The sequence below is a fragment of the Neopsephotus bourkii genome, unplaced genomic scaffold (genome assembly GCF_033783945.1).
Source record: "Neopsephotus bourkii isolate Nb327-2 ecotype Australia unplaced genomic scaffold, CSIRO-AGI_Nbou_v1 NB_1292, whole genome shotgun sequence".
NCBI classification, from domain to species: domain Eukaryota; kingdom Metazoa; phylum Chordata; class Aves; order Psittaciformes; family Psittacidae; genus Neopsephotus; species Neopsephotus bourkii.
The window spans coordinates 6,888,527-6,916,331 of record NW_026901776.1 but is presented as its reverse complement, the minus strand read 5'-3'; the positions used below and the strand labels follow the sequence as shown (position 1 = coordinate 6,916,331).

Genomic DNA, 27,805 nt, shown 5'->3' with positions numbered 1-27,805 from the left:
TAGATGTTATGCATTATATGCTTTGTAAGAGATGCAGACCTGTCAGTGAATCAATCAGTTCACCTGTTTCTTTCTAATGAACAGAGCTCTGCTATCCAGATATGGGCCAACGAGTCAGGAACAAACTCCCATCCACCCTCAGTTGCTTGTATGCTCTCCCAAAATTCCACCTTCCTGAAGTGCTTGATTTCTTGCTCAACACAACTAATGTCACACAACAGACAGCACTAGCAGGCTGATCTGTTTAAGCAATTTAACTCTCCAACACTAGGAAGAGGTGTCTGTGGAAAAAAAAAATAAAGAAAAAGGTATTTCTTTCTTATTTCGTCACACATACACACTCCAGTTTGATCTTGCTTGGCTCACCTGGTGTTTTCAGCTCCTAGGAAAGGCAGGATGAGGAGTCGTGCCTTACTCTGCTTGCATTCATGACTTCTTGTGGTTGCTAGCACCTTGTTCAGGGAGAGATCCAGTTCAAGATGACAGGCAGCATTTGGCTCCTACTACCTAGCTCTAGCAAGGGAGTTCCAGGCTCAAGCTGTTTGTCTGTCTACCCAGTTTCCCTACTCTGCAGGACATCAAAGCCCCACCAGAAGCTATCCAGTTACTGCTGGAAGCAGAAAGCAGTGGCTTGCACACAGAGGGCGGGTAAGGACTGGCTGCTTTGAGCAGCGTCACAGACAGGTGTATGCTCTAACTCTATGGCCGGTGTGGCAGTATGAAGTGCAAGACTTCTGAAAAGCAGCAGCACTGAGATTAGTATTTTAGTGTATCACATGTGATCTATCCCACACTGCCCACAAACTGTAATAACACAGCACTTAGAAAATTTTATCAGGTATTTTATTTTACATCATGTTTTCTATCCATCATTCCAGTATAGTATATCAGTCACAAGCTTATTGGACAGTTTTTGACATTTGAAGTAGTCTTCAGAAGAAATCAGGTCGGCTTTTTAAAAATACAGTGTTTTTACTTGAGTTGTAAAATCATGATAACTAATATTCTAACCTGGCTTCTAAAAATGTACAGGAGACTAGGAACGTGTTCCAAACACTCAAAGTAATGAATACATATTACAGAAAGACCCAAAGCAGAAGGATGAATAATAATAATAATAATGATAAAGTTACTTTTGGCATTACTGTGCCCCTTTTTCACTTCTACAAGAAGCCTGCAATGACAACTGAGAATCAAAAAACCAAACCATCAGACCTACACATGTAGGTGTGCCAAAGAGCTGGAAGCCCAGCTCAGATGGTTAGAATGTCAGGCATTTCCTCTGCTGCTGTATGTGACTGCATCTCCTATCCAGAGGTCAAAAGCAGATTTGAGTTTCCAGTTTCGGGGCTTTGGGTGTTTTTTCTTTGTTTGTTTTAAATCAAGAGTGTTTTCTTTGCCCTTCTAAAGTTATATGTTAAAGTCAAACATGTTTAACATTTAACATATTAGTGCATTCATTTATAGAAGCTGTGATTCTGGCATATGTATCTGACAAGTCATTTAAATTCTAGCACCTTAAATTATGTAGACTGGTTTGTCACTATGACAACAATTTTTTACATGTCTCCAGAACAAAGTTGATATATGAAAGTACTATTTGTTCTCTTCCTAACTGAAGCTAAGAGCTAGTGAAAGCTTTACCTCTTCCAGACAGAAAGGCAGAATTTGCATCTTTTAGCACATTTGATTCTAGATAAGCTATTTAACGTACATCATACAAGTTGATTGATGAATGAGGAAGGCAGTTCCTCTACATTTGCGCAGAGGAATCCTTTATCAGTAACTAGAAGCAGAAACATCTGTCCCAAACATATTAGCAGCAAACACAGATGCTCCAGTGTCTGGAGACCAGTCATTTTGTTTTTAAGTATCCACAGAGTACACACGCACACATCACCAACACTCAGGATCATCATGTAAGTATACTGGCCAGAGTACCGTCTCACTGCAGTACCACCAAGCAAAGTGCAACCAAGTCCTGAAAGCCCATTTACAACTAGATAGCTTCCATACACTTGAACAGACATTTGGACTTACTTATACTGTGAGCTGCACCCCTGCTAATATGCTGACATAGAGAAAAAAAATTCTTCTCACAGGTCTTTGTAAGAGGAACTTATGAAGAAAAGTTTTATGCAGAGGCTTGTCTGGGGGGCTGGGAGGTGCAATCAAGCAATACCTCCCCATATGGAGCCTAGAAGGGTACAGTAACAGGTAAACAGGAACAATAAGCTCAGAACAGAACTTCCTGCCTAGATCATTAAATCAGGCTGTACTGAAGCAGTCAAGGCTACAGAACAGCCCAAAATGGTTTTGGACACACACACACACTCCCCTCTTAGAAAACAGGAAAGGCAGACAGTGGATTTGTCACATAGTATCAGACAGATCTAATGCTACTGAATCAAGGTGCACCCATAATCTGGAAAGCAACCTTAGTAATGTAAAGTCCCCTTTAAAAAAAAATCCACCCAACCCCATAGGAAGATGAGAAGTAGTTAACCACACATATGAAGAGATTTGGATGTGATTTTCATTTGTTATAGTAGTAGTGCTCTTTTCCAAAGGTGGTCATCTATCAGAAAAATAATCATACCAAGTAACAGTAAAAGGGCAGTTTCCTAGAGGTACCTCACGGCTAGATCTGATGAGCTATATCCTAGGGTAATGTTTGGACTTTATGATCTTAAAGTAATGTCTGTCCTCTGACCACTGTCCTCGAACAGGCAGGGGTCACCAGCATCGAGGCCACATTGCTGAAACTGCAGCTGCGCTGGGCAGGGCACATCTCTAGAATGAAGGATCACCGCCTCCCCAAGATCGTGTTTTACGGTGAACTTGCCACTGGTAGCCGCAAGAGAGGTGCCCCAAAGAAGACATACAAGGACTCCCTGAAACAATACCTTAGCCTTGGCCATATTGACTACCATCAGTGGTCCACCTTGGCCTCCAATCGGGAGACTTGGAGGCACACCATACATAATGCCGCTGACTCCTTTGAGAGTTCACGAAGAACTAGTCTCGAGGAGAAAAGACAACGCAGGAAGAATCGCGCCCCACCTGTTCCACCCAAGGAGACCTTCTGCTGTGCTTTTTGTAGCCGGATTTGCCTATCCCACATTGGCCTTCTTAGTCATCAGCGCGCTTGTAGTAAGCGTGGGTAAATGCCCTTCCCAAATCTTCGTTCGCGAAGTCAAGCCATGATGATGATGATGATGATCTTAAAGGTCATTTACAACCTTGCTGATTCTGCAATTCACTTAACACAGCATGAAACTTTGCCATTTGTAGGAAATAAAATGGTCCCAGACTAAATATTCCATTCCTCAGGTTGTTGGAAGCAGATTAACAGCAACGAGATGAAGGAAGTCAAACAGAAGCAGGTCAAGTCTTCTACTTGAAATGATTCACAATGTATACTAAAACAGACTAACCAATGGAGCAAAGGGTTGTGGGAGGGCAATACACAGCCTCAGCACCAATCTAGGACAGTATCCAACTTAGAAGTCTTTGATACACTTCTGAACGTAGGAACAAACTAGAGGCTCTTTCCCTCAGTGGTGCAGATCAGCACCACTGCTGGCAGCAATGCTGAGCAGAACCTTGCACTGAAGATGATGGGGACACGAGCTCAGCTAGACCCTAAATGTTTAACCAGCTATTAAAACACCCCTACATTTACCAGCAGAGAAAAACCAACAAAACCAGCAAAAACGCATGTCAAGTCCCATATTAGACAAGTTAACGCACAGAACACTGGTTGGTTGGTTTGGGTTGTTTTTTCGGGTTTTTTTTTTTTTTGGGGGGGGGGGTTAATTACAAGCAACCAACATGTTTGGTCAGCAAATAATTTTGGTTTTCTTATCATGACAATATCAATTCCATTGCAATCATTAATGATTTTGCTTTCTTATGGAACAAATTTTTAATATCTATACTATAGATATATTGATCTATATCATAAGGATATCTATACTATAGATAGGACATCTACTACTGTATTAATTAGCAAGTGCTTTTGTATAGAGGAGAGAAATGTTTCATCTTTTAATAGTGAACACAGCCAAAGAACAGTCTCACACACATTTTTTGAATGTTTTAAGTTGGACTGAGTTAGTGCTTGCGCATCTTGAAAAGGGTACTGTTGTTACAGCTATATGAATATTCTTGTTCTACTTAAAAGCTTATTAAGCATCCTATATGCAGCCCGTCCCAAAGTACAACCAAAGAAAGTTTTCAAGAAACACTACTCTTTCTCCTTTCCCCTTCCAACTTCCATCCTCTGCATGGGATAACACAACCAAACCAGTTTCTCTAAAACCTAACTGGTTCAAAGGATCTTGCTTCAACTGTAATCTCCATCCATCCATCTTCAAGACGAACATTTTGCTGGTAATGCTTCATTCTAGTCCACAGAAAAACTAGTCTGATGCTGTGGAAGCTGTGTGGTGTTTGTTCTATTTAGAAAACAGCAACAATGCTTCACAAAATAATTCAAGGCCTAAATTTGCAGGCAAATAAATAAAATAATTTGTCACCATGCTATATAACTATTTATGATTACAAAATGTTGGTACAATAGTCTTTTTTATAAGAGAAAACTGTGAAGTTACTGGAGAGGATTTAAAAAAAAAAAGCTTTATTTTCCAATGAATTGTTCCTCATTATTTAGATATAGCCATTCTATTAAAATTATCATATTGACCAGTATGTCACTAGTACCACTATGGATACATTCATCCAACACCAGTTATCTCTGTCAGCATCAATGCTACATATACCCAAACAAGACTTGCCCTATCAAAACAAGACCTGTGATCCAGCACACAAGTGCCAGAGGAATATAGCTTCCTGCTGACATGCAACATTAGCCTAATATTTACACACCATTCAATTCAGATCTTTGCTCAGGTCTCTTCTGTCACGTGCAGATAACTTTTGATCCTTTACATCAATGCTGCATCGAGCAGCGTTTTCCTCAAAGTCACCTGCTCCATTTTTTCTCCCCAACCTTAACAGAAGTTAAGGTCAAGCATTCATTAAAACCTGTAACTTGCCACTGCAGTTAAAGCGGACATATTTCAGCACAGCCTACTTGCCAACAGGGAAGAGAGCATTTGGAAGGCACTGAATTTCCCCAAAAGCAAGATTGTATCAGCTATAAGAGGTCTTGTTTCTTTGCCTTCTCTTACAGAGGCTCCAGGTACAAGTAACCTTGTATTCAGTTTCAGATGAATGCAGGTGAGCATTTGAAACAGAAAAACACAATAATGCTCCTTTGTCTCTAGAACAACCACATTTTGACCATTAACATCTGATGGCTAGCTCTGTAGGATGCATTTGTCATACAGTCCTACCCCAAAACCTACAGTTAAGGCTGCGCTTCTGTCCACAACAACCTCTGAAACGGCAAGTCTAGAGGAAACTGAAGTGTCACAAATTGAAAATCCAGTACCCTCTTCATAAGTGTTACATACCCAAGAGATTTGGATGCAGAGGGAAAGTCAAGGGTGGCATCTGCACAGCAGCTCACATGAGCAAGTGCAGCACAGAAACACATTAAGCTCAGTTACAGCACAGTAGAAACATCACACATTAGCATAAAATGGCAAGGAAAAAAAAAAAAAAGAAGTGTGAAGATAGTGTAAATTACAATCCTAGGTGATTTCTGTGATGCTAACACTTCAAGGTTGGGGGTTTTTAGCCAGCTACTCCATTTGGGGTTCTTGGTTCAATCTTCCCACCTAACAGTTTCTGCAATGCTGTTTTCCCCCATTAATACAAATACAGCATTATTCGTCATCTAATTAAGCCTAAAATTAGGTATGCAGCCACATCAATGCAGAAATATGAAAGTCATATGTTATTCAATATGTTCCTGAAACTTCTGCAAAGTTCTTACCTTTAGATGGAAAATTCACGGCACACATGTTCTCTGTGCAAGAGCTCATCTTAGAAACAGGAAATGCTAAGAGAGCCAATACATTAGAAAAAGATCATACTTCTCTGATCAGGGAACAGCACTCTGAGGAGCTGGAGTCAAAAAAGTGACAAGTCTTGCAAATTTAACACCTCTCTTATGCTGTGAAGGCAATTGCACTGCCGGATGTGCCACTGTCACAAAACCCTCTCTCATCAACTAACAAGCAAGTTGCTCAATATTGTTTTTTTTTTTAAGATTTCTTTGTAGATTCCAGTTTACAACAGAAATTCCTGATCTGTAGTATTTCCACGTCAAATATTTTCTCCTCCTGTACCTATGCATTCAGAAACAAAGCCAGAAAGCTATGCTGCTATTTTCCTATGTTTCATGTGAAATTCTGACTTCGAATATATTTACTTGGCTCTCATAAGCATGTTCAAGAGTAAAACCTGGACCTCTGCCACAACCACATTCCTATTGCGAGTACATGCCAACCTTCAAACTTCAGTTATTTGAGCAAAAACATACGTTAATTGTTATGCAAGAGGAGTGGAAAGTATATCAGACTAAGCACATTTGAAAGTTTAACAAAATCAGACTTCATCCCAAACAAGCATTCAGAATAAAATTACCTTCTCATATTTGTTATTCCAGGACTGGTCTAACAGGTATTGCAACATTTGCCAGCATAAAGTTATTCAGTTACATGTAAAAAATAATGGAATGCAAGGAGTATGTTGCAATAAGCCAGCTTAATGGATGCCAGCAACTTAAGAGGCCTTTTCCTTTCACCTATGAAGGACAGCTGTGAATAGCTTGGAAAGGCACAAGCCAGGTAATTAAGAAGCAACTCTTAAAACAAGTTTCGATAACTTCGTATCAGTAGCAGGGTTTACATGCAGCCAGAATGGTGAAGGGTGTCTACCTGGGGTGTATTAGAAGGGGGGTGGTTAGTAGGTCGAGAGAGGTCCTCCTTCCCCTCTACTCTGCCCTGGTGAGACCTCATCTGGAATATTGTGTCCAGTTCTGGGCTCCTCAGTTTAAGAAGGACAGGGACCTGCTGGAGAGAGTCCAGCGCAGGGCAACTAAGATGATTAAGGGAGTGGAGCATCTCCCTTATGAGGAAAGACTGAGGGAGCTGGGTCTCTATAGTTTGGAGAAGAGGAGATTGAGGGGTGACCTTATTAGTGTATATAAATATATAAAGGGGGAGTGTCACGAGGATGGAGCCAGGCTCTTCTCAGTGGCAAACAATGATAGGACAAGGGGAAATGGGTACAAAGTGGAACACAAGAGGTTCCACTTAAACTTGAGAAGAAACTTCTTCTCAGTGAGGGTGACAGAACACTGGAACAGGCTGCCCAGGGAGGTTGTGGAGTCTCCTTCTCTGGAGACATTCAAAACCCGACTGGACACGTTCCTGTGTAACCGTATCTAGGTGTTCCTGCTCCGGCAGGGGGATTGGACTAGATGATCTTTTGAGGTCCCTTCCAATCTCTAACATACTGTGATACTGTGTGTGATACCTACAGCAGTAAGTGTATCTTTTACCAAAAAAGATAAAAATTTTTATTCTTTACTTTTATTCTTCACATATGTTCTGTATAAAGACTAGGCTTAACTTTGACATGGAACATGCTTATGTTCTTGGTAGAGTATGAACCAACAAAGTCAATTAGTATCTCCTCTTAGACCTCAAGTGTACATTGAGAGAATTTGAAAGAGAAAGCCACCATCTTTGCTATGACAGGTGGCACTTGCGCTTCTCTGTAGTGCTCAGTAACACCTTTGTATGCCACACCAGTACCTGGTATTACCAAAATGCACACTGCTGCCAAATTAAAGAAGCAAGCTAGTAGAAGCACGCATTCTTTCAAAGAATCTACAGACTGAAGTTAGCAAATCCAGTTGAAAAGATCCCAACCTGGAGTACAGCCCACCTAGTGAGAGACTGGATGCCTCTGACAGGCATCCTTCCCCTCACTTCCCAGAGGTAAGAGGAGACGGCTGTTCCAGCAGGGAACATGAAGGAGCAAGTCACCATTTCAAAGACCTACAGCTACCTCTGAAGGGGTAAAGTGGCAAAGCACACTGTGATCCCATGGGCAGCTCACAAGAGCACAGATCCTGACCTGCTCTGGTATAGGAGGAGGAGCAGGCTCAAAAACATCCTTGGGTTCCCGTTCTTTAAAGCTCTGCTGGGCTACCTGAACTGCTGCCAGAGTCCAGCATAAATGAAGAAAAAGAAGATCCTAGAACCAGAAGACAGCCTTTGACACTCCTGAGGGTGGGTCACTTCAGATACTGACTTCCTAGCAACTAATACATGCTAGGCAAGGTTGAGGTAACCAGACTTGCACTACATAACACATTTTCAACACTGCCACCTACCAATGCCCTACAAATGTATCTTGATGAAAAAATTACTTCTTTTGCTTCCCTCACCCCAGTCCTCAGTGGCTCACACAAAGTCTGACAAAATGTCTGTATTGTCTGTAGCTAATTCTTGACTGCAAAAATGCATGGATGCAGCATATTAGACTTCTGCCCATTGCTGTGGCTCAGCAGACAGATGGCATCTCCTCACTTTCCACCTTCTAGCCATATTTTCCACAGTCCACTCCAGCAGTTCAAGTTCAACTAAGCTGTCATCATTAGCAGTCTCCTGAATAGAAACAAACTTTCCAAGCTCAGGAACACAGGATTTCCTGAACCATATCAGAGCAGGCACTCATCAAGACAATAACCAAAAGCATTTTAAACAAAACACCAACACAGTAATCTTATTATTTAGGTATGCAATAGCTTTTCCAGACACTTTCTTTCTACCCCTAAATGTGTGCATTTCCTTATAGCAGAATGGTTCTGTGACCTCTATAAAGGCTTTCTATATGAAGGCTGACTGATGGCCCATGTAGAGAAGCAGGCACTTTAAGCCTAGTAACGAGGCTCAGAGACCTCTAAGGCATAAGCATGCTTTATATAAGATACTCTTTTCAAGTAAGAAGTCTTTTAGCATTTGCAGTATGCCTACATAAAGATTAGTTAGAAGTTAGCTACCAAGTTCTATGACAAAAACCAACCCTTTAAATGTATCCAATCCTCCAGTTTCCAGCAAAAAACAAGGGGAAGAGATGGCAACAACTGCCTTCACTACCTGTATTACTGAGATCCCACGTTAGCCTCAGTACTTTCAAATAGACATCAGCATCCCTACAGAAGTTACATATATTTATGAAGAGATTAAACCAACTACCCTCATTAGAGGCTTCCACAGCTCAGGGCAGAATAGGACTTTGAGACACAAAAAGAACATGGCTTTTGAGCCCTGTTAATGATATCTAAGCAACATGATGTTAAGAGTCCATGCAGCCTGATTTTGGGAAGGAAGGCCAGAAACTGGTCCTATTTGCCTCATATGGCTTGTTTAAGTCAGCTGGGGTGTAAACAGGATGAGACAGGGAGGCAAAGAAAGTAAGAAAAGGAGGCAGGGAAAGGTAAATGTAGAACAAGATATGAGGGGCCCAGCCAGGCAGGCAGATACAAGCCAGCAGGGATAGAAAGAGCCTGTATAAAGCTAACAAGAGAAAACTTTGGGTTAGCTGAGAAAGCAAGCCAGAACTGACATCAAGCCCAAGCTGTGTGTGGTCTTCATTTCTGAAAAGCTTAAGATTAGACTTTTTTTTAATCTAAAATTAGATTTAAAAAAAGGAAGATGACTGGAGAGGCACCTAAAAGGGATGGTGTGAGCACAAATTACATGAGAAACTGAAGTACATGCAAAAGCCCCTACCCCTTCTCACACACATGGTCCTATCTGGAAATGGGACTTCAGGTGTTTGGCTCATGCTTGTTATTTCCCAAATCACATTTATTGAACAGACTCCACACCTGCAGGCAAAGGTAGGTTTCAGTGCGCTGTGCAGGATGGTACAGCTGGCATTAGAACTACTGACTCCTGCGCACAGGTGTGTGCACGCCAGGGATAATAGGTGCAGCCTAACTGCACACTTCCTCCTTCTTTCAAGGAAATGGCAAAAAAGACAGACCCAAACTCAAAACAAAAGGAAATAAAACACCAAAAGAAAGTGACGTAACTCATTTTAATCAAAACAAGGAAAGCACACTGATCCAGCATCACTGGCTTGCCTGAACTGCTCAGGAAACAAAGACAGGTCCTCAGTTAAATGAATTTATACAGCCCAAAATAACTTGACATAGCTATGCAGCTTTAATGAAATGCTTAAGCCAGAATTTCTCTAGATGCCATTAAATACTATTTCTCTAGGTTCCAATTTATCAAATATTCTGTAAAGTTATAAATCTATCTCAGATGTGCTTTATAAACTGCACTACAAAAAAAAAATAATCATAGGACCTTCCTGATTACCTCCATAATTAAAAGGAAAGCTACCTGGCCCATTCAGCTTGATGGGATGAAGCATTTTCCCTTTCCTCAGTTGTGTTACAGAAGTTTAGCAACACAACCTTATAATAAATATATAAAAAAAACTTAGAGTGACATGTCACTGAACACTATAAAACATTTTCAGTTGCCTAATAAGTATCCTGAAAGTATGAACCACATGGAAACAGCTGTTTAGATGGCACTTAAATTCTTAAAGTTTTCTCCAGAAACTCCAATTATGGTGTATCCATCATTCAGGTGCTAATTTATATCTTTATGGAGGTTTTTTTAATCACATTGTGTATTTAATTATCCACATCAAGTGTGGTGTGGAGAGACAACTTGGATTACCCTCTCTTGGTCCCGCTCCCCATGGCAGCATTCTTTCAAGACTTAAATTTTCAACTCTTCCTGCTATTATCTTTAACAGACAAGCCAAAAGAGCAAAGTACACATCAGTACTGAGGATTTTTAGGGAAATCTTAGGATATATTTAACATATATGACACTGAAGTTTAAGACTTAGCTGGCTTTAAGGAAACTGAAAGGTTTTTCTATTCTAATGTGCTCAAAAAGCCCTCTGGTTTGCATACCCCTTAAGCTGTGTTTCACATGGCCTTCCCAAATGAATTCAACTTTTAGACTATAAGCTTTGAAAGCCTGAAATACTCAAACAGTAAATACTGGCTCAGACACACCAATGTGGCTATCCCATTCAACCTAAGAGACTTGGCTTGCTTACCAAACAGGGACATGGCAAGCACAAGGGGAAAAAAGTTACTCTTCTTTTCCATTAGGTACAGGACGAAGCACTAATTTGGGTTTAATTACCAAAACAAGAAGTAATGCATTTAAAGAAGCAATCTCCATAAGCATCTAGCATTCAATTCCCAATCCTAATTACAGAAAGGGAGAATAAGCATTTACAGTGCAAAACACAGTAGGCAAATTTGACTGACTACAGCTGTTAAATGCAAATTAAATCAAAGTTATGCTATGACTTCTGCGTTCTATTAGGAAGCGCGGATGGATTTAACTTCAAACATTCCTCAGTGGTAGGGTTTGACAGTCTAAGAATGCAAATGCAGTTACATTCTTACTAATAAAAGCTGGATTGTTCTAACTGCCATATTCCTGGTATTTAAAGGTACTGCTGTTGTTTCATCACTTGCATAAACTACCCTTTCTATCTGTAAAGGATTAAAAATCAACAGGTTCTCAACTCTTCTACTGGTGCCCTAAGGCTCTGAAAGAACACCCTTCCCCACTGCCCTCCCATTCCCCTCTGTAAGACAACTGAGCTGCCCCTGTCATACCAGAGAGTTATTGTTACCTCGTGGCTAAGCTTAAAATGCTATTCCTCTTTAAATGGGAATTTAGCTGAAACACAGGGTTGTTGAAGGCAAGCTACTCAAAGAATCAACCTGCTTTGGCTATGCCATTCCACACACTAACTCCATTTCTTCCAAGTCTGCAAAGAAGAAAAAGGCATCCCACAATAGAACTGTAATAGTTCTATAGCAAGTTTAACATGATGAACTGTCATGCCAAGAGCCCTGCTGAACTACTACAGACTTAATCACACATTCACAAGTAAAAAAGCAGCAAGGTTACTTAAGAACCCCTATGTGCTACTGCCCACTACACAGCAACAAGAGACTAAAGGTTGTGCCTTTCCTCTTCCTACAGCTAAAAAAACCATGAAACCCCCACACAAAGCACTTGCACGCCTTTAGAGATCAACATCATAGCTGACAGTAATAAGCTACATTCTCACAAGATCCCGTTTAAAGTCCACAGCTCAAAAGCAACTTTCTTATCACAAAGGAAATACAATAAATGACATCAGATCACACTTCTGCAACTCGGACAGTAACTTTAAACATAGTTAGTAGCCTTACAAATACCTTTACTTTTACAGTGACTTTAAACATTGGTTTAAAGTAGGCTGATCAATCAGGTTCACACTATTAATCAATTTTTTAATGTTCCTGGACACTTTGGAAAACAAACAGTAATTATGAAATTATAGCAAGGGACCAAGATCAAGCCTTTGACGGCTGCTCGAAACAATCCTAGAAATACACCATAGGAGTTTAATTCCAACTGGATGTATTTGAGCTAACTTATTTCCAGTTCTGCCATAGGTAACAACAATGACAAAAAACCACACCACCCCACAACATAAAAAAAATAAACCATGAAAAGCCCAAAGAAACCATTATGTTTGTGCGCAGAAGCATAAACATACATGGCTTAATGCAACTCTAACCAAAGGAACACAGAAATTGAAAAATACGAGCATTAAAGCAATGCTACATTATATAAACTGAAAGAAAGCAATAATTCATGCATTTATGAAAGATACAAGCATAATCAAAAACTACTCCTTTTTCATGCCTTTGCTATTGAAATCCACTGTATTCACTCATGGTTTAGTCACATCAGGACATCCTAAAGAGTTTTCCACACTGCTTTACAGCTAAAGATATGCAAAGGCAGCATGAACTAAACAGAACAGCGTGTCTTAAAACCTGTAAACATCATAACACACAAAGTATTAGTTTCTTCCATTCTTAAACCACCATATTTGGAAGGCCAAGCTTACTGAAGTCCTATCATTCCCTAAAACAGCAACCATCTTCTGAAAAGTACAAGACCACAGGTATCTGAAACTACTCAAGTCATCCTAAAACACATTAAACTAGACCCTAGCTTTTTACCAAATGCACAAAAAAATTTACTAACCAAATTACTGAAGACAAGTGCTTACCTTCAATCCTTTTCAAAGCAGACAGGCAAGTATCCCGGCTTGGAAATTCAAATGGATTATTACAGGTCCGAATGGTGTCACATTCACATTTCCCGTTGATTATGTTACAACCTGTTATAAGGTTTTCATTGCACGGTTCAAATCCAAGCAGCTGATCATCATCCCAGTTTTCATCTAAAATAAACAAACAAACTCTCTCACTATTGGATTTTGGCTGCAGTATATAAATTCAGCTCCTCTGGAGTTGGGTGTGATTTACTTCAAGTTCAACATAGTGCTAAACAGAAGATAACAGATTAAAATAAAAATAATGGATTAATCCAAACGGTGGGATTTGCCAAGTACCATGTTTTGCAGCTGTTCTACTGCCCATTTTGTTACAGCTACTGGCATTGTTTGCTTCCATCTGTATGAAAAGCTATGATGTCTCGGGGAAATGCATAGTTATAGTACAAATGAGCACTACTCTAACCAAAATAACTTCTGCAGATACTTGAAGTTATATTTATCATGGAAGTGAGAACATTGAACAGAATCTGCAGCTGTTATAAAAGTCAAAACTGAATCAGAAAGAGCATTCATAAACCTGATTAAAAAAAATTCATCACATAGAACTTGCTCCATAGAGATAGCTTTTTATTACAAAAATACTGCAAGATGCCAGGCCTCCTGTTCTGTAATATGACCAAAAGTGAGTTTTCCAGCACTCCTGGATTACTATCCAACTCTAGGAAAACTGCTCAAGCACACCACGATCCTTGCTGTCAAGGGGCAGGGGATAACTGGGCTGGAACAAGTCTCTGCTCAAGTAATTCTGCTTTTCCTTAATCAGTCCCATCAAATGTATGCTGATATACAACTGCACATGTTCCTTTCAGAAGGAGGCTACAGGCAACAGGGTGTCTGTGGGTTTGTTTTTTGTTTGGTTGTGGGTTTTGTTTGTTTTTTATTTTTGGTTTTAGTTACTCCCCCCCTCTTCCAGGAAGCAACAAATCCAGTCAATCCAGAGCCCACCAAGATCAGCAATCCTACAAGCTTCCTCGGGTCAAACACACATACAGCAACATCCCACCAATGCAGAAGTTTAAGCAAGATGCATGCTTTTCACGCAAGACTGAAGAAGATAAACTAGGCACTAGATATTCTTCACTACAGAGCACCAGATAATTTTCTAACCTTGTCTACCTACCAAAACAAATACTACAAAATAGTCTCACAGAGAATCCACTAACTTCTAGCAATGACAAAAGGAACAAATAACCTATTTTTTATCTTTACATCCTTTTACCCTGGGGCAGCTTTCACAGAGTGTTTTCTAGTAGTTCACACCAACAAGCAAGTTTCCAATATAGATCCTGCCTATAAAGGGTATGTTTTTTGGTTGTTGGGGTTATCAGAAGCTGTTTTCCATCTGGAAGACCACAGCCAAATACAAGCCATTCAGTAGTCTTGACACTCAATAGAAGTCTGAAAACTGATAGTAAATAACAGTACATACACACACCGAGATTCATTCTCATCTAAGTACACTCAGCTCACAGAAACATGCAGAACACCTGCTACCCTCCAGCTTTTCCTGTTTTGGGGAAAAAACAACCAAAGCCTGGAAAGAACTAGTTTACCAGTTAAGTACTGTTCATAATGTACAGAAAGTGTCAGAGGAGATTCTCACGGGTATGCTTCTCCCTGTATAATCAACTGCTTGCTTTCTGTTGTAAAGTAAGCAAAGTACCCTGCTGACAAAGAACACGGAATAAACAACCAAGTCAGTTTTAGACATGAAAAAGGGAACCTCTTCTACTCCATAAAAATAGCAAAGGAAGAGCAGTCATTAACCTCAGGAAGTAATTTCTCTTTTTTTTCTTTTTTTTTCTGTTAAACTATCATCCCACAGAGCAACTGTATCAATAAAAGTCACAGGAAGTGAAGAAGTTCCTGAAGAGAAACGATTAAAATTCCTTTCAAGAGAAGATGCCGTTTCAGTAATGTTTGGGATGCTTTCATCATGAGGAGGCCATGCATGCAGAGGGAGGAAAAAAATAAAAAATCATGAGAATTCAGAGAACAATAATACATCCTGTTTTTGAGAAGCCGGAATACAGCCTGGACAAGTTGTATTTTACAAATCACAGCAGTAATCCACGTAATGAGAAGAACAAAAGAGGCTACAGCTACGCTCCAAGACTTGGTGTTTCAAATTCTGTAACCACAGGGACCACATATTCACCCAGACTAGTCTTAAAAAAACAGTTTGAACTGCTCCTTGTTTGACACTCAGCCTCTCCTCCCCTACCACTGTGTGCCAGCCAGGAGCTTTGCTGACCCCAGTGGCTGAAAGGTACCCCTTGCCCTGGCTCCCTGGAGCTGCTCTAACCACCACCCGCTCAAGAACAGCATGCTGCAGGCTGTTGGGCCACAGAGACAGCAACGACAGCACACTTCTGCTCCAGGACACCAGTTCAGTGTATTTGTGTGGTTTTGCCCTGCAGTATTGCAGCACCAGATCTTTTCAAGGCTGATAGATATGAGCAGGAACCTTGCTACACAAAAGCTGCTCACCTCACGTAAGGTGGGACACACCTGGCATGGAAGGCAGCGCCATCCCTTACAGCAGGATGCATCAATGCAGATGAACCACACACTTTGGCAGTACCACAGTATTATCCGATTTCCAGGAGAGATGAGCATTTGATATCATATCAGCCACTTCATGACTTCTCAGAATGGAACAAGAGAAAGGAGGTACACTGAAAGTGCATGGCGCAACACTGAGTTGACTAAAGTCTTCAGTGCTGCATGTTTTGAAAGTTATTAGTTCAGTAGCCATTAAGAGGATGGAAGAGAAGATAAATCTCTCAGTAATACTTGCAGACTACACATCAACATGATGAATCTTGAAACAAGGTATTTTTCATTACTCCAAATACAAAAAAGTCACATCCAGACAGGAAGAATGCAAATCCAGTTCTAGCCTAGACATCTTTTACCAGACTCCTGTTCACACAATTTCATTTAGAAACAAGATTTCAATCAATGAAGGAGGAATCATGGCAGGGGGGTTGGAATTTGATGATCTTAAGGTCCTTTCCAACCCTAACTATTCTATGATCTATGAAATGTGTTAACAAGAGCTTACTTCTGTTTAGTTAATCAATGCAAAGTCTAGCACGATCTTTCATGCAAACTTAAGGGTCCCTTTGCTACTTGATTTTGTCCTTTCATGAACAGAAGCTGAAGGTCCTGTTAAATGCATACTTGTTTACCACTTAGAGTAAACCATCAGAAGTCATATCAGTATAGGCAGACCAAAATCATCTGGAATGGAAGGTACAATCACATCAAAGCACTCGTATGGGCTAAAGGGATTAATCCAGTGTCTCACTTGGATTCAAAGCCATCTAATGCTTCACTTGAATGAGGATAAAAGGTGGTCAAGTACAGCATACTTGCTCCTTTAGGGAACAGCAATAATTCAGCTGCTAACAGAAACAAGTCCTGAACAAAGTCTAGACTCTCTGAAGCATATAACCTAGCCTCTATTATTCCCCAAATCATTATGTCTTGTGGACTATTCTAAAAACCAAACTTTTACACACCAGTGGAAACCTGGGACAGTTCATGAACAATTCCAGGCTGCAGCACATTTTCCTGCATGCTGTGTTTGACTTCTTTCATGGCTTCCTTTTCAGGAGAGGGCTCTTTCATGAATATCTCTCAGATCTAGGTGATATGAAGGAAGAAATTGAGATATAACAGTTTGTGAATGTTTTTCTTCTCTGCAAGCAGGGCTGAAAAAACCCAAATTCAAGAATCTAAGGGCCTCTCAAACTTCAGTACAAGCATCCTATCCACTAGCTGACTTCTAGGACACTTGAAAACACAAAAATCAGGCAGGTGTTTAACATTCTTAGGTTTCTAAAAATAATCCATTTGAAGAGCAGCCAAAGTAAACTGCTAACTTTTATCCAAACTGTTAAGCTGCAGTTTCCACCATCTCATTGTGCTGGCTTGATCAGGTAGAGGCAAAGGGGGGAAGGACTGCTCTTCTTCGTGGTCATGCATTGATATTAAACTGTTGTTAGATAGACACTCAACTACTTTTTGAACACACACCCCTAGAAATGGTTCAAACTCTCCAAGCAGGCTAATAACTATAGCTCAAAAGTCACTTGTTCATTTCTACCTACATGCAGTTCCCTACTCTTTCCAACTCATTCAGGCAAGTTCCTTTTCCTGACAATACTGTTCTGCACTTACTCAGGCTGGAGTTAAGTCTTGGACACAATACTTTAATTATTCCAGGTGTGCTTTTATAACATAAGGGAGCCATGGGAGGAGAGACATCATATTAATTCCCAACTTCTTTCATTTTCTGCCATCACTCATATAATCACTTGCTTTCTGCAAAGCAAATACTTCAGCTTGGTAATGATTCAAGTGCTGCTCTGGGTTGCTGAACTCTCAAGACCTGTCATAGCATGCATCTTAACTGGGGAAGAGGATTAAGGCATTAACAAGTTGAACAAGAGGTCCTTAAACAACAGGTCCAGTCTGGGAAACAGCCCGAGAAATGTCTCTGGTAAGCAGCATTCCATCACTACTTCTGTGCTAAATCCTACATACCAGCACCCACAATACAGCACTACAGCAGCATGAGAGGCACAATGCTCATTGCTGAAGCATTTACATCTTCTTCACCTGAAGAGCTGCTTGTGTTCCAGAAAAGCATGCAACTGTGAGACACTAACTCGAAGCCTGGTATTTGAAGTACATAGTAGTTGCATTTATTGTTCCTATATGCAAAGGATCACCTCAAAACAGGTGCAAGTTAAAAGTACAAGGACAGTCCTCTTTCAAGGCTCCTACTCCAATTACCTGTATTTTTGCTTTCCCTTCCTTCAAGTTCTCAATTCCTTCTGCCTGCTGCAGTATCTCCTCTTTTGTGCCTCCTCTTTTCTGGACATTCAATGAATATATCAGCTATTGTTTGGCAAACCATATACATTTCTCCTTCACTGTTTATAAAGGTAATGCATCACCTCAAACCAACAAGCGACAATATTGGAATGGTCTCTACAGTATCACTGTTGAAAACTAATATACAAGCATTACATCCACACTGATCTTACATTACAGTTTGGGAGGGTAGTAAAACATAATTGAAATTAATTGAGTGAACTCCCATAATTTAACTGCAGTGTGTTACTCAGCTGTTTCAGCCTCTTCAAAGCATGACAGGCAGATTCTCAGGATCCTGAAGAGAAAAGAGACCATCAAATGCATTGCTAATCTGAAACAGTCACATCTTACACTCTCGCATCCTTTTAAATCCTGCATTTGAAGGAGGAGGAAGAATGGATTTCATGGTGACACAGAAGTGATCCTTACCGAGACTAGTACTACACTCTGGGAACGGGGCAACCTTTTAGAAACTTCTCCATTAAGCCAGACCCAGGTCTCAGCCCCACCACTCCTGCACAATGGTATACACAACAGCATTTTCAAATCAGTGCTATTCATTAAGATGGTATGAGACTGAGAGGATTCTACAGGCTTTCTGAAATAAAAAAAGGAAATACTTCTTGCCAGTAGGCTTTGGCTTCTCTTTGAACAGGAAAAAAGAACGATGGAAAGGAAACGCATGTTTTGGAGAAGATGAACAATAGAAATGAGTAATCACCACTAAAGAATGCTTGAAACCCAGCCCCAGACCTTGAAAAGCAGCAGAAGGGAAGGCTAGCCTTGAAGCTAGTTTGAGCTCATGTACTGGCTGCAATCCTCTCCCCTCTCGCAACTTATTCCTTTAGTGAAGTCATGAGTCAGGGACCAGAGCTGGCAGAAGCTTTTATGGTAAGACACACAGCTGAGAGTTTTACAGTAAGGTGGCTTTACCTCCTTTTGGAAGGGTCTGCTTTTCAGGACTGAACCTTCACGTGGAATGCATGTCAGTACAATAGGGCTCTGCAGTCTCCTGATAGAGTTTCTATTCAAAGCTCGAAAGCAAAACCATACCACAACATTTAGATACCTAGGGAGCACCACACATGGTAAGTAAGGCTCATCTCAAATCTGACTGCCTGCTTTGCCTTATTCAAGCTAGAGCTTGAATCTCAGGTGATCAAATCCCTAACACAGCAAGAAAAAATTTCACTGCAGCAGCTCTGCATGTGTCTTGAGGCAGTTATTTCACATTAAGGAATGCAGACAGTATTTAAACAAACCAGCTTTCCCCTCAATTATCAGAAACTCCACAGAACCAAGGAGATAAATGGAAGTGTTAAGTGAAGCATGCAACTTGGACAACTATTAAAGTTTTAACGTTTTCCCTTGCTCCCGCTCTCTGCAGTATTTCAGTTCTCCAGGTACCCCCCCCCTTTTTTCTTTTTTTTTTAATTTAATTGTTTTGGTTGGTTGGGGGTTATTATTTGTTGCTTTGCATTTGGTTTCTTTTTTTGGTAGGGGGAGAGGCGGGGGTTGGTGTGTGTTTCATTTGGCTTTTTTTTGTTTATGACTTCCACTATTAACAGTTGGACTTGATGATCTTAACAGTCATTTCCAAGCTAATTAACTCTACGACTTTCACTATTAGTGCTCCCCCCAACAAGACCAAATGATATTTCCAACAGCCTTCTGCCCCAAAGACTGTCTGAAATAATCAGTTAGTTTTGAAGTCTGACTCCTAGACATTTAAGCACCCGAAAAAGACTTGCAAGTAAATTATTTTACTCTTATGACCAGAACCCCATCGTGTTTGTAAATAGTTGACTGAAAATACTAGAGCGTCCTGGGATTTAATTGCTCAGACAGAGCCTCTGCCAGTACTCCCCTGATTAGAATGAGCATGGACAGCACCATTTCAGCTGTCCTAGCAGATTTTTCCCCTAGCTCCAGAAAACTCTTTAAAAGAATAATTATGAAATAATTATTAAAGCCTCAAAGAAGGGCAAAACCTTTTCACCCACTTCCCAAAGGGGGCTAAAATGTCACTTTTCAGGTTTTTTCACCAAGTTGTCCTCTGCGCACACACACACAGGCACACTCACACCTCACAAGCCCGCACACACAGCAGCACATACCAGCTTCACTGCAAACAAGTACCTGACCAAGAGACTACAGAACCTGCTCAGCAGAGGCAAAGCTGACAGAAGCAGGAAAAATTTGGCTAAAACAAGTTCTGGAACAGGGCTATGAACAAAGTAACCTATAGCAAGCACAATCCACACTATTAGAAGAAACCCGATATCCTACACCTTTTGCCACTTTATCCCCTCCATCATTAATGCAACATCACTGAGCACCATAATTACAGGATGTTTCAGAGGAATTACACCCAATTTCTTAGTCACAGGGACTACAGGAAAACCTCTACGTAACCCATTCTTTTTCCTTTTTCTTAGACCTAACTTAAAGACAGACATCAAGTTGACTTTCTCTATAATCAAAGCAGCATATTTTACATTAGCACATGTAATACCATTATCAGTATGACCTCACCTTTTTATCAACAGCCCATCAGCGAGCAGAAGAAACACCTGACATGCACACATCCAGCCTTCCTGAACAAAATCCTGAACACAGCACATCAGCTGTAGCAAAGCCTGGGTAAGTCATCCAACAGAAGGGGCTCTCTCTGACTGAGAAACATTACACTTGCTAATTTTTTTCACTACTTAATAATAGACCCCAATATCTGAAGCCTATCAGTATCAAGGTGGGTCGCTATTTAAGGCTTAAAATTCTGGAAATGAGTACAAACATGGGAATGGGCGCATGCCCGTGAGCCAGTGCTTTTCCTCTTATCCACAACCCTATATTCTCCTGTTTGCTTTCTTATTGAAAGACCTGCACACTCATGACCCACAAGGTGCTAACACGATTAGCAGATTCTGAAGTACCCAGTATACCCAGTGAAAGTTGCTGGGGTCTGAATATTGCCTCTGGTAAAGGTGTGAACTGCTTCCATCCATCTCAATATATTACTAAGGGATTATTTCCCCCAGACATGGCCAAACTAGTCTGTTTAGACTAAACCTCCCTCAGGGACCATCTTCTAATCCATATGCTTATGTGGAATTTAACCCAGATAACTTTGTATAAGGGAAGAAGGCCATCTTCCCATCTTATTTTATACTCGTAATTTTCTCCATATACATAAGCTTTATATATATATTTGTCATTTTCCAAATTGCATACTTACATACCAAAAGGCAGAGTTAAAACATAGCATGGTCAGACTACACAACTTGTGTCACCTGAAGTCTTTGTCAAAACCCTGAATTCACTATGGATCAAATGCATTCTCAAATGAAAGCTGTTTACAAGTCACAAGAGACATTTAATAGGTCACTTCTACAAAGTACTTAATTCATCCAAACAGGGAAACATTTGGTCCTGTCTGCAAGATGCTGTAAGCTTTACTCATTGAGATCAACAATCCTTGGGGAAGGGATGGAAAGAAAGAGAGGAAGAGGAAGGCATTTTTGAACCATATTAATGGATTAATTATTGCATAACACACATGTCAGGCAAATGACATTTTGGTTGACTAAGTACTATGCAAGTATTCTTGAATCAGCTAGAGGGTAATTAAACCAGCAAACATGCCTAGGGGTGCAGAAATTACTGTATGACAAGTTTGAAGGCGGTTAATTTTTTTGTAAGTAGCATGATTTTGGGGAACCTGATGAAATAACTGTTTTCCACAGGGGAAAAAAAAAAAATCACAACTGTGAACATGTGATATTAAATGGTTTTAAAAAATAAAATAAGAATATTCCTCTTAACAGAAATTAAAAGATTTAGTCATTAAGCCTACCTACAGTGAGATTTCCGGTTTTAAACTAACTGTGCTGACCCACAACAGCAAAACCCCTCCAATAGCCCTCCTCGTCTCCCTTGGACTTTTCCATGTCAAAAATACTGGAACCCAGCAATTTCTAAAATTGAAACATGATGCCCAGAAACAGAGAGGAAACCATTTCCAAGTCAAATAAGCACCTGATTCAATTCAAATTCCATGCCACACTCAAAAGCTGCATGTTCTTACTGTTGTGGAGATTTTGGCATTGACACAAGACGGAGTAGAAATAACTTACAGATTATTCAGCCTGTACATAAGTCAGCATGTGCCTAGTAAGCGTTTTCGGGGGGGGGGGGGGGGGAGGCAGGGGTAAAAGAACTGTGAAATAAAGGTTATCATATCAAAGCTGAATATCTGCCAAAGAATTACTTCTCATTCCAGTTTCACAAGTTCAGTAATTTTTGAGACTTTACTTTTTTTGACACCATGAATTTTTTCCTTCACCCCCACTTAATAACTGGTGCACCATTTGATACTGATTAAGTCCCCAACTAGACCACCAGTTCTATCTTGATGTTTATGGAGGAAGTTCTCTGAACATATATGGACATCAGGACTATTTGGACATTTTTCCAGCCATTCACTATACAACAGATTAATGAAAAAACCCCAAACAAATCAAAAGTTCATAAAACTGGACAACACCATTCTGCTCAAACAGATATAAACCACCAGGTTACCAACATGAAACTTCTGAACTACTTGAACTTCAGTAACCCATATTCAAAGCAAAATGCTACCTAATCTTTAGGGTTCTGACTGCATCATAGGCAAGAAGCCAAGTATGTTGTACAGAAGTGTGTCTGGACACAAAGCATTAAGTTCTAGGCTTTGAGTTCACTGACCCATTAGATACAGAGTACTGGACTGAGATGAACTGAAGACAAGGTTCTCCTAAGGGTACTGGCTACAGAAGCCACAAGCAGCAGCACTACTTGTGGCAAAAATAGTAGCAAGTCTGTAAGCAAGCTGTTCTTCAGAAAACCAAAGGATAACTCCCCTAGTATACATGTAAACCAATGCCTGAACAGAAAACCAAAGGATAACTCCCCTAGTATACATGTAAACCAATGCCTGAACAGAAAACCAAAGGATAACTCCCCTAGTATACATGTAAATCAATGCCTGAACAAACAAACAAACAACAACAACAACAACAACAACAAAAAAGCAAGTTAGCTCCCCTCCTGCAAATGTTTTGGATTTTTGGGTTGCTTTTCATTTTTTAAGAAGTTCGGTTTTCAAACTTTAATTTCTTCCCACAGCTACAGTTTCAGAGTGTTTTATTTACACGAAGTACACAGTGCCCTTACATATATCATACTCCATTGTATGTTTCTAGGGGAGGAATATTAGTCCAAACTATTTTTAAAGCAGGGAGGAAACAACACCCAAGCTCTCCCATTTGCCCAAGCAAGGAGTCAGACAGTAGCGCTCCAAGCTTCCAGAGACCAGGACTAAACGCGTATTAGGGCAAGCTTCTATCATCCTAGAGGATTAACCTGCACACTTCTGCTACTTGCCTAAAATCTGCTACAGTATCTTTCTGCTAGTCCCAAGGGAATCCCTGTTCAGAAGCTACACATTCAGCACACAAGCCTCAGGTATTCCAGGCAAGCCTTAAATTACTTACAGTACACAGAAATACTGTATTCCTCCCTCCTGTCCTCCCCACCAACAAAGAAAAAAACAAAACAAAACAACCCTACCAAAACTAAACCAAAGGACTGCATGGTAAGCTACTGGAGCAGAAATACCTTCTTTCAATTACGACCTAAAAGCCATTCTAATCATATAGAAGTGTATTCTAAAAGGAACCCAAGAACACTGCAAGACTAGCAGTTCTATTAACTATGCATTTCAAATACATTACAAACTTACATTTGTTACACAGCTAAAAATAATTTCAGCTCATTTTCAGTGTTATTTTATATGGCACTGTTATGCCTTACAAGAGTTTAGCAAAGCAGTCAAGGCCTCTTCATCTAATAGCACCAGAAATTGGGGAAGTCTTGAAACAGACAAGAGCCATCACAAGAAATGCCTTCAGAGAGTAACTGAACTTCTTTGGCAGAGCTTTTCCAAGGCTTTTGGATCCCACAGAAAGCAGAAGCCCTGACCAACTGGACTACTGCAAATAAGCTGAGGCTGAGGAGCGTCTGGAGATCTCCAGTCTAATGAGGGGGTGGCTCTAGGTCTATCTTCAAAGGCAGGGACCAAGGGCAGTTCCTGCTTTGAGCTCAAAATTTCTCAACACTAGGTGTTTGGAAGGGGCTATATGCTCTCAACACCTCATCAAGTCAATCCGGCATCATCCCTGTAAAGCCAACAGAGGCTGGAGGTGTGCAAAGTCACTCAAGATTGCCCCTTAGTCGGGGCACCCACGTAAGCTGGGAAAAGCCAACCTCAGAACTGTTCATTACAAAAAAAAACACTACTAGGTTCAGGAAGAGTATTTACATACTTTAGGATAACAGCACAAATGGAGTCTTAGAATGACAAAGTTGTGAACAGTTAAGGAGGCAATATAAACAAGGACTTCCTTCAGATTTTAGAAAGATAGAGGAAAGAACAACAGATTTCACTAATAAACACTTATTTAACAAAAATGATTCCTTTTCTAGTTCCAGAGATGCTACCAGCAACAGATGCCAGAGACTTCTCCATCAAATGTTATAGTGCTCACTTAGCCATGTGTTAAATAGTAAAACTAATTTAGCAGACAAGCTTTCTTACCTGCTGCAACTCCAGCTCTGAAAGTTTTCTGTAGCTTAGGATGTGTTGATACTCTGAAATAAGACACTGCTGAAGCTTCAATAATTATAAAAATATATGCTTATAACTGTAGCCAGTAGGGGTCATTTCAGTGTAAAAAATTGCAGTGAAAGAAAAGGACAGAGACAGGAAGGCAACTGAAAACATCATTTTCTATTCACACAGTGCCGTAAATCATTTCCATTGCCTCCTCCCTGAACTGTGACAGGAAAGGGTTTGTGCTCCCAACAGACAGAATAAAAAAAAAAGAAGGAGCAGTTATTCCATTAATGGATAAAGGCACAGCTTAGTGCTACTCACATCAGACATCACCAGCCTAACCTATACTGCACATGTGCCTGTAAATGGCATAACTGTTTACGTCACCACAACTAAGAAAAATATAGAGCTAATCAACCTCATTCTAGTGACTGGAGGTAGTACATTAAGCCCTTTTTAACCCTTGCCATCACCTCCTGCACACAACACACACCATGAGCAATAACACGTTACTTCTGTTGCTTAGAACAAGGCAGCTTCCTAACAATTCAAGTAACAGGTATTCAAGGACTATTTATTAGGCTGACAGTTCAGCTCAGTTGCTTTTCCCTTACAAGAATTAGAGTTAAATAGATAAGTTACCTCCCTGACTATTCCCATAAGGACAGCTGGAACTAGTTACTAAACTACAACACTAACTGAAATGCAATCTTGCCAACAAATGCTTCATACTATTTTCAACAGTAGATGGGACATGTTACGAGTTGAACTACAGCAACGTACAGATTGCATCACTTCAAAGGAATGAAATACTCCTAAACTGCCAGAGACGTCCGTACTGTGATACAGTAAGGAAGTTGGAATATTAAGGCATTTAATGACTGCACACTTTTAGTTCCTTTAAGCAAGGGGGAGACTCTAAGCCAACCTTTTACTTGAAAAATATGCAAAAAGAGAAACTCGCCCAAACACAGACAGGTTTTTGAAGTACCTGTTCCCTTTCTGCTTGTACTTTTCTAGTTAAGAAAACTTTTCCAATACATATTCAAAATAATAGGAGAGAAAGACTACAGCAATGCACATATTCAGCAACATGGTCTCAACCAAGGTCTTCAGAGTAGTTACAGGTCACTTAAAACTGTTTAACTACAGAGCTTTTAAGAGCTTGCTCTACCCAAGCAACAACAGCAGGGGATGATGGCATTTGTTATAGTACATTTTGTTAGGGCAGACACACTGCCGTGCTCCGCTGTGGTCTGTAACTTATTTGTTAAGGAGTCAAATGGAGTTTTAAACTAATAATAAGCGCCGGGACCGAGGTCAGCTGCCCACTAAAACCGACCGGTTTTAGCTCTCTAAAAACAGTGCACCATTTCAAATGCATGTTTTTTCGGACAGATGCTGCCTCACCAGCTCTCTGGACTGTCTACCGCCCTCTACCCGCCGAGACCGGATCGCTTCCCTCTCCCCTTCCAGAATTGTCGAAGCTCCTGCTCCGAGTCTCACATACATTTATACATATCCCAAACCACTGGTTATTTGTAATCTCTTTACAGCGCCATGTTTTCCCTTAACTTGGGGGAAAACGGAGCTGGAGGCACAAGACAAAAAGAGACTCAAGATTTGCTTCCAGCCTCCCATTAAATTATAATACCTGAAAAATAAGCCTCAGGGACTCCGATACATACAAAATGTGGAGGGGTGGGAGGTTAACTCCTCTTGCATTTCATACCAATTCATCACCTCACAAGCGGCCGGCAGGACACAGAAGTGATTTGGAGAATTTCTGCCACAGGGATTTCTCCTTTCCCCCTTAATGCTCCAGAAAAGAAAAAGGCCACCCCTTATCATCCTATAGCGAGTAGGCCAGGCAGGGAGACACTAAGTGACAGGAAGGAAAACTTTATAACAGATGATAAGCCTTTGTGTTTCCTTACAGAGGAGGCAATCCGGAACAGGCATCATGTGTACAAGACTGACCTCAGCCGATGTACATCTCCCAAACCTTTTCCAAGTCCCGCATCGAGGAATTTTAGGTGGGCAGCAGGACAGCTAGTCTAAGCTATTAGCTGAGCAGTGGACCGCTATGGAAAAGGAGAAGTAGAAGAGCTTGGAAGTTTAGGCTAAGAAAATTAAGGGTCGAAACTTTTAAATAGGGTTTGGGCTCTTCTTGAGGCAGGAAAGGTTAAAGACATGCTCACAGATGGGACAGGCAGGCGGTGGGGTGAGAAGGAGCATCCTTCCCACCCCACCGCCCAGCGGATACCCCCGCCCCAAGAGATGGATGGAAAGATGAATGATGTCCCGCCGCCTCTCACCTTCGCAGACCCCAACTTCGTACTCTGTGATAGAGTCCCCGTTGAGCGGCGGCCGGATGACACAGCGTAGCCCTCGGTCGCAAGCTCCGTGAAGCCCGTAGACTCCGCCGCAGCTCTCGTTCCGCTGCCGAGCGCACATGAAACAGCAACCGCAGATCCCCAGCACGATACTACCGGGGCAGCTCTTCGGTTCTTCGCATTTCGACTCGTCACAGGGCAAGCAGACCAAAGCCCGCGTCCCTGACTCGCCCAGCAACACGGCCAGCAGCACCAGCCACCCTACCGCCGCCAGGTGCCAGCCGCCGTCTCCGCCCGGGCGTCTCCTCCTCGCCGAGACCGCTGCCAGGTACATCCCGGCCGCCGCAGCCCGGCCTGGGCCGGGGGGAGCCTCTCGGGAGCCCCCTCGCCAGGCGGCGTACCCGACCGTGCCGAGGCTCTTTCCCGCTGCCCCCACCTCCGGCCCCCCGAGGAAAGTTTCCTCTCGCGGCGGCGGGCGCTTCAGCCAAACTTCTCCTCCGGGCGGCAGCAAAGGCGGCTCCACCCGCTGCCCCCTTCGGGAAGCGGTGTCCGTCAGTCCCGCCGAGCCTCGCCCGCCAGCTCCCAGCTCCACGAGCGGCAACGAACGACCCCCCGGTAAGGCGACAACAGCGGCAGCTCTACCCCGCGCTCTGCCCGAGTCCCGACTCGCCTCCTGCTTACGACCCGCCCCACTCCGAGTGCACCCTCCGCCCTCCCCTCATTGGGCGGTGATAGCCTTAGCCCCGCC

General features: G+C 41.4%; 1 protein-coding gene across 3 annotated transcripts in view; it reads right to left on the bottom strand.

Moving 5' to 3' along the window:
• CRIM1 (cysteine rich transmembrane BMP regulator 1) overlaps positions 1-27,393 on the bottom strand; it is a 193,740-nt gene extending 166,347 nt beyond the window's left edge. For all 3 annotated transcript variants that reach the window (XM_061365837.1, XM_061365839.1, XM_061365838.1), the window contains exons 1-2: positions 27,040-27,393; positions 13,108-13,281 (exon numbers count right to left, since the gene is read on the bottom strand). In XM_061365837.1, coding sequence (XP_061221821.1) covers positions 13,108-13,281; positions 27,040-27,391 — 526 coding nt within the window. In that variant the 5' untranslated portion in view covers positions 27,392-27,393. The remainder of the gene's footprint in view (positions 1-13,107; positions 13,282-27,039) is intronic.
• Between the last annotated feature and the right edge of the window lie 412 nt (positions 27,394-27,805).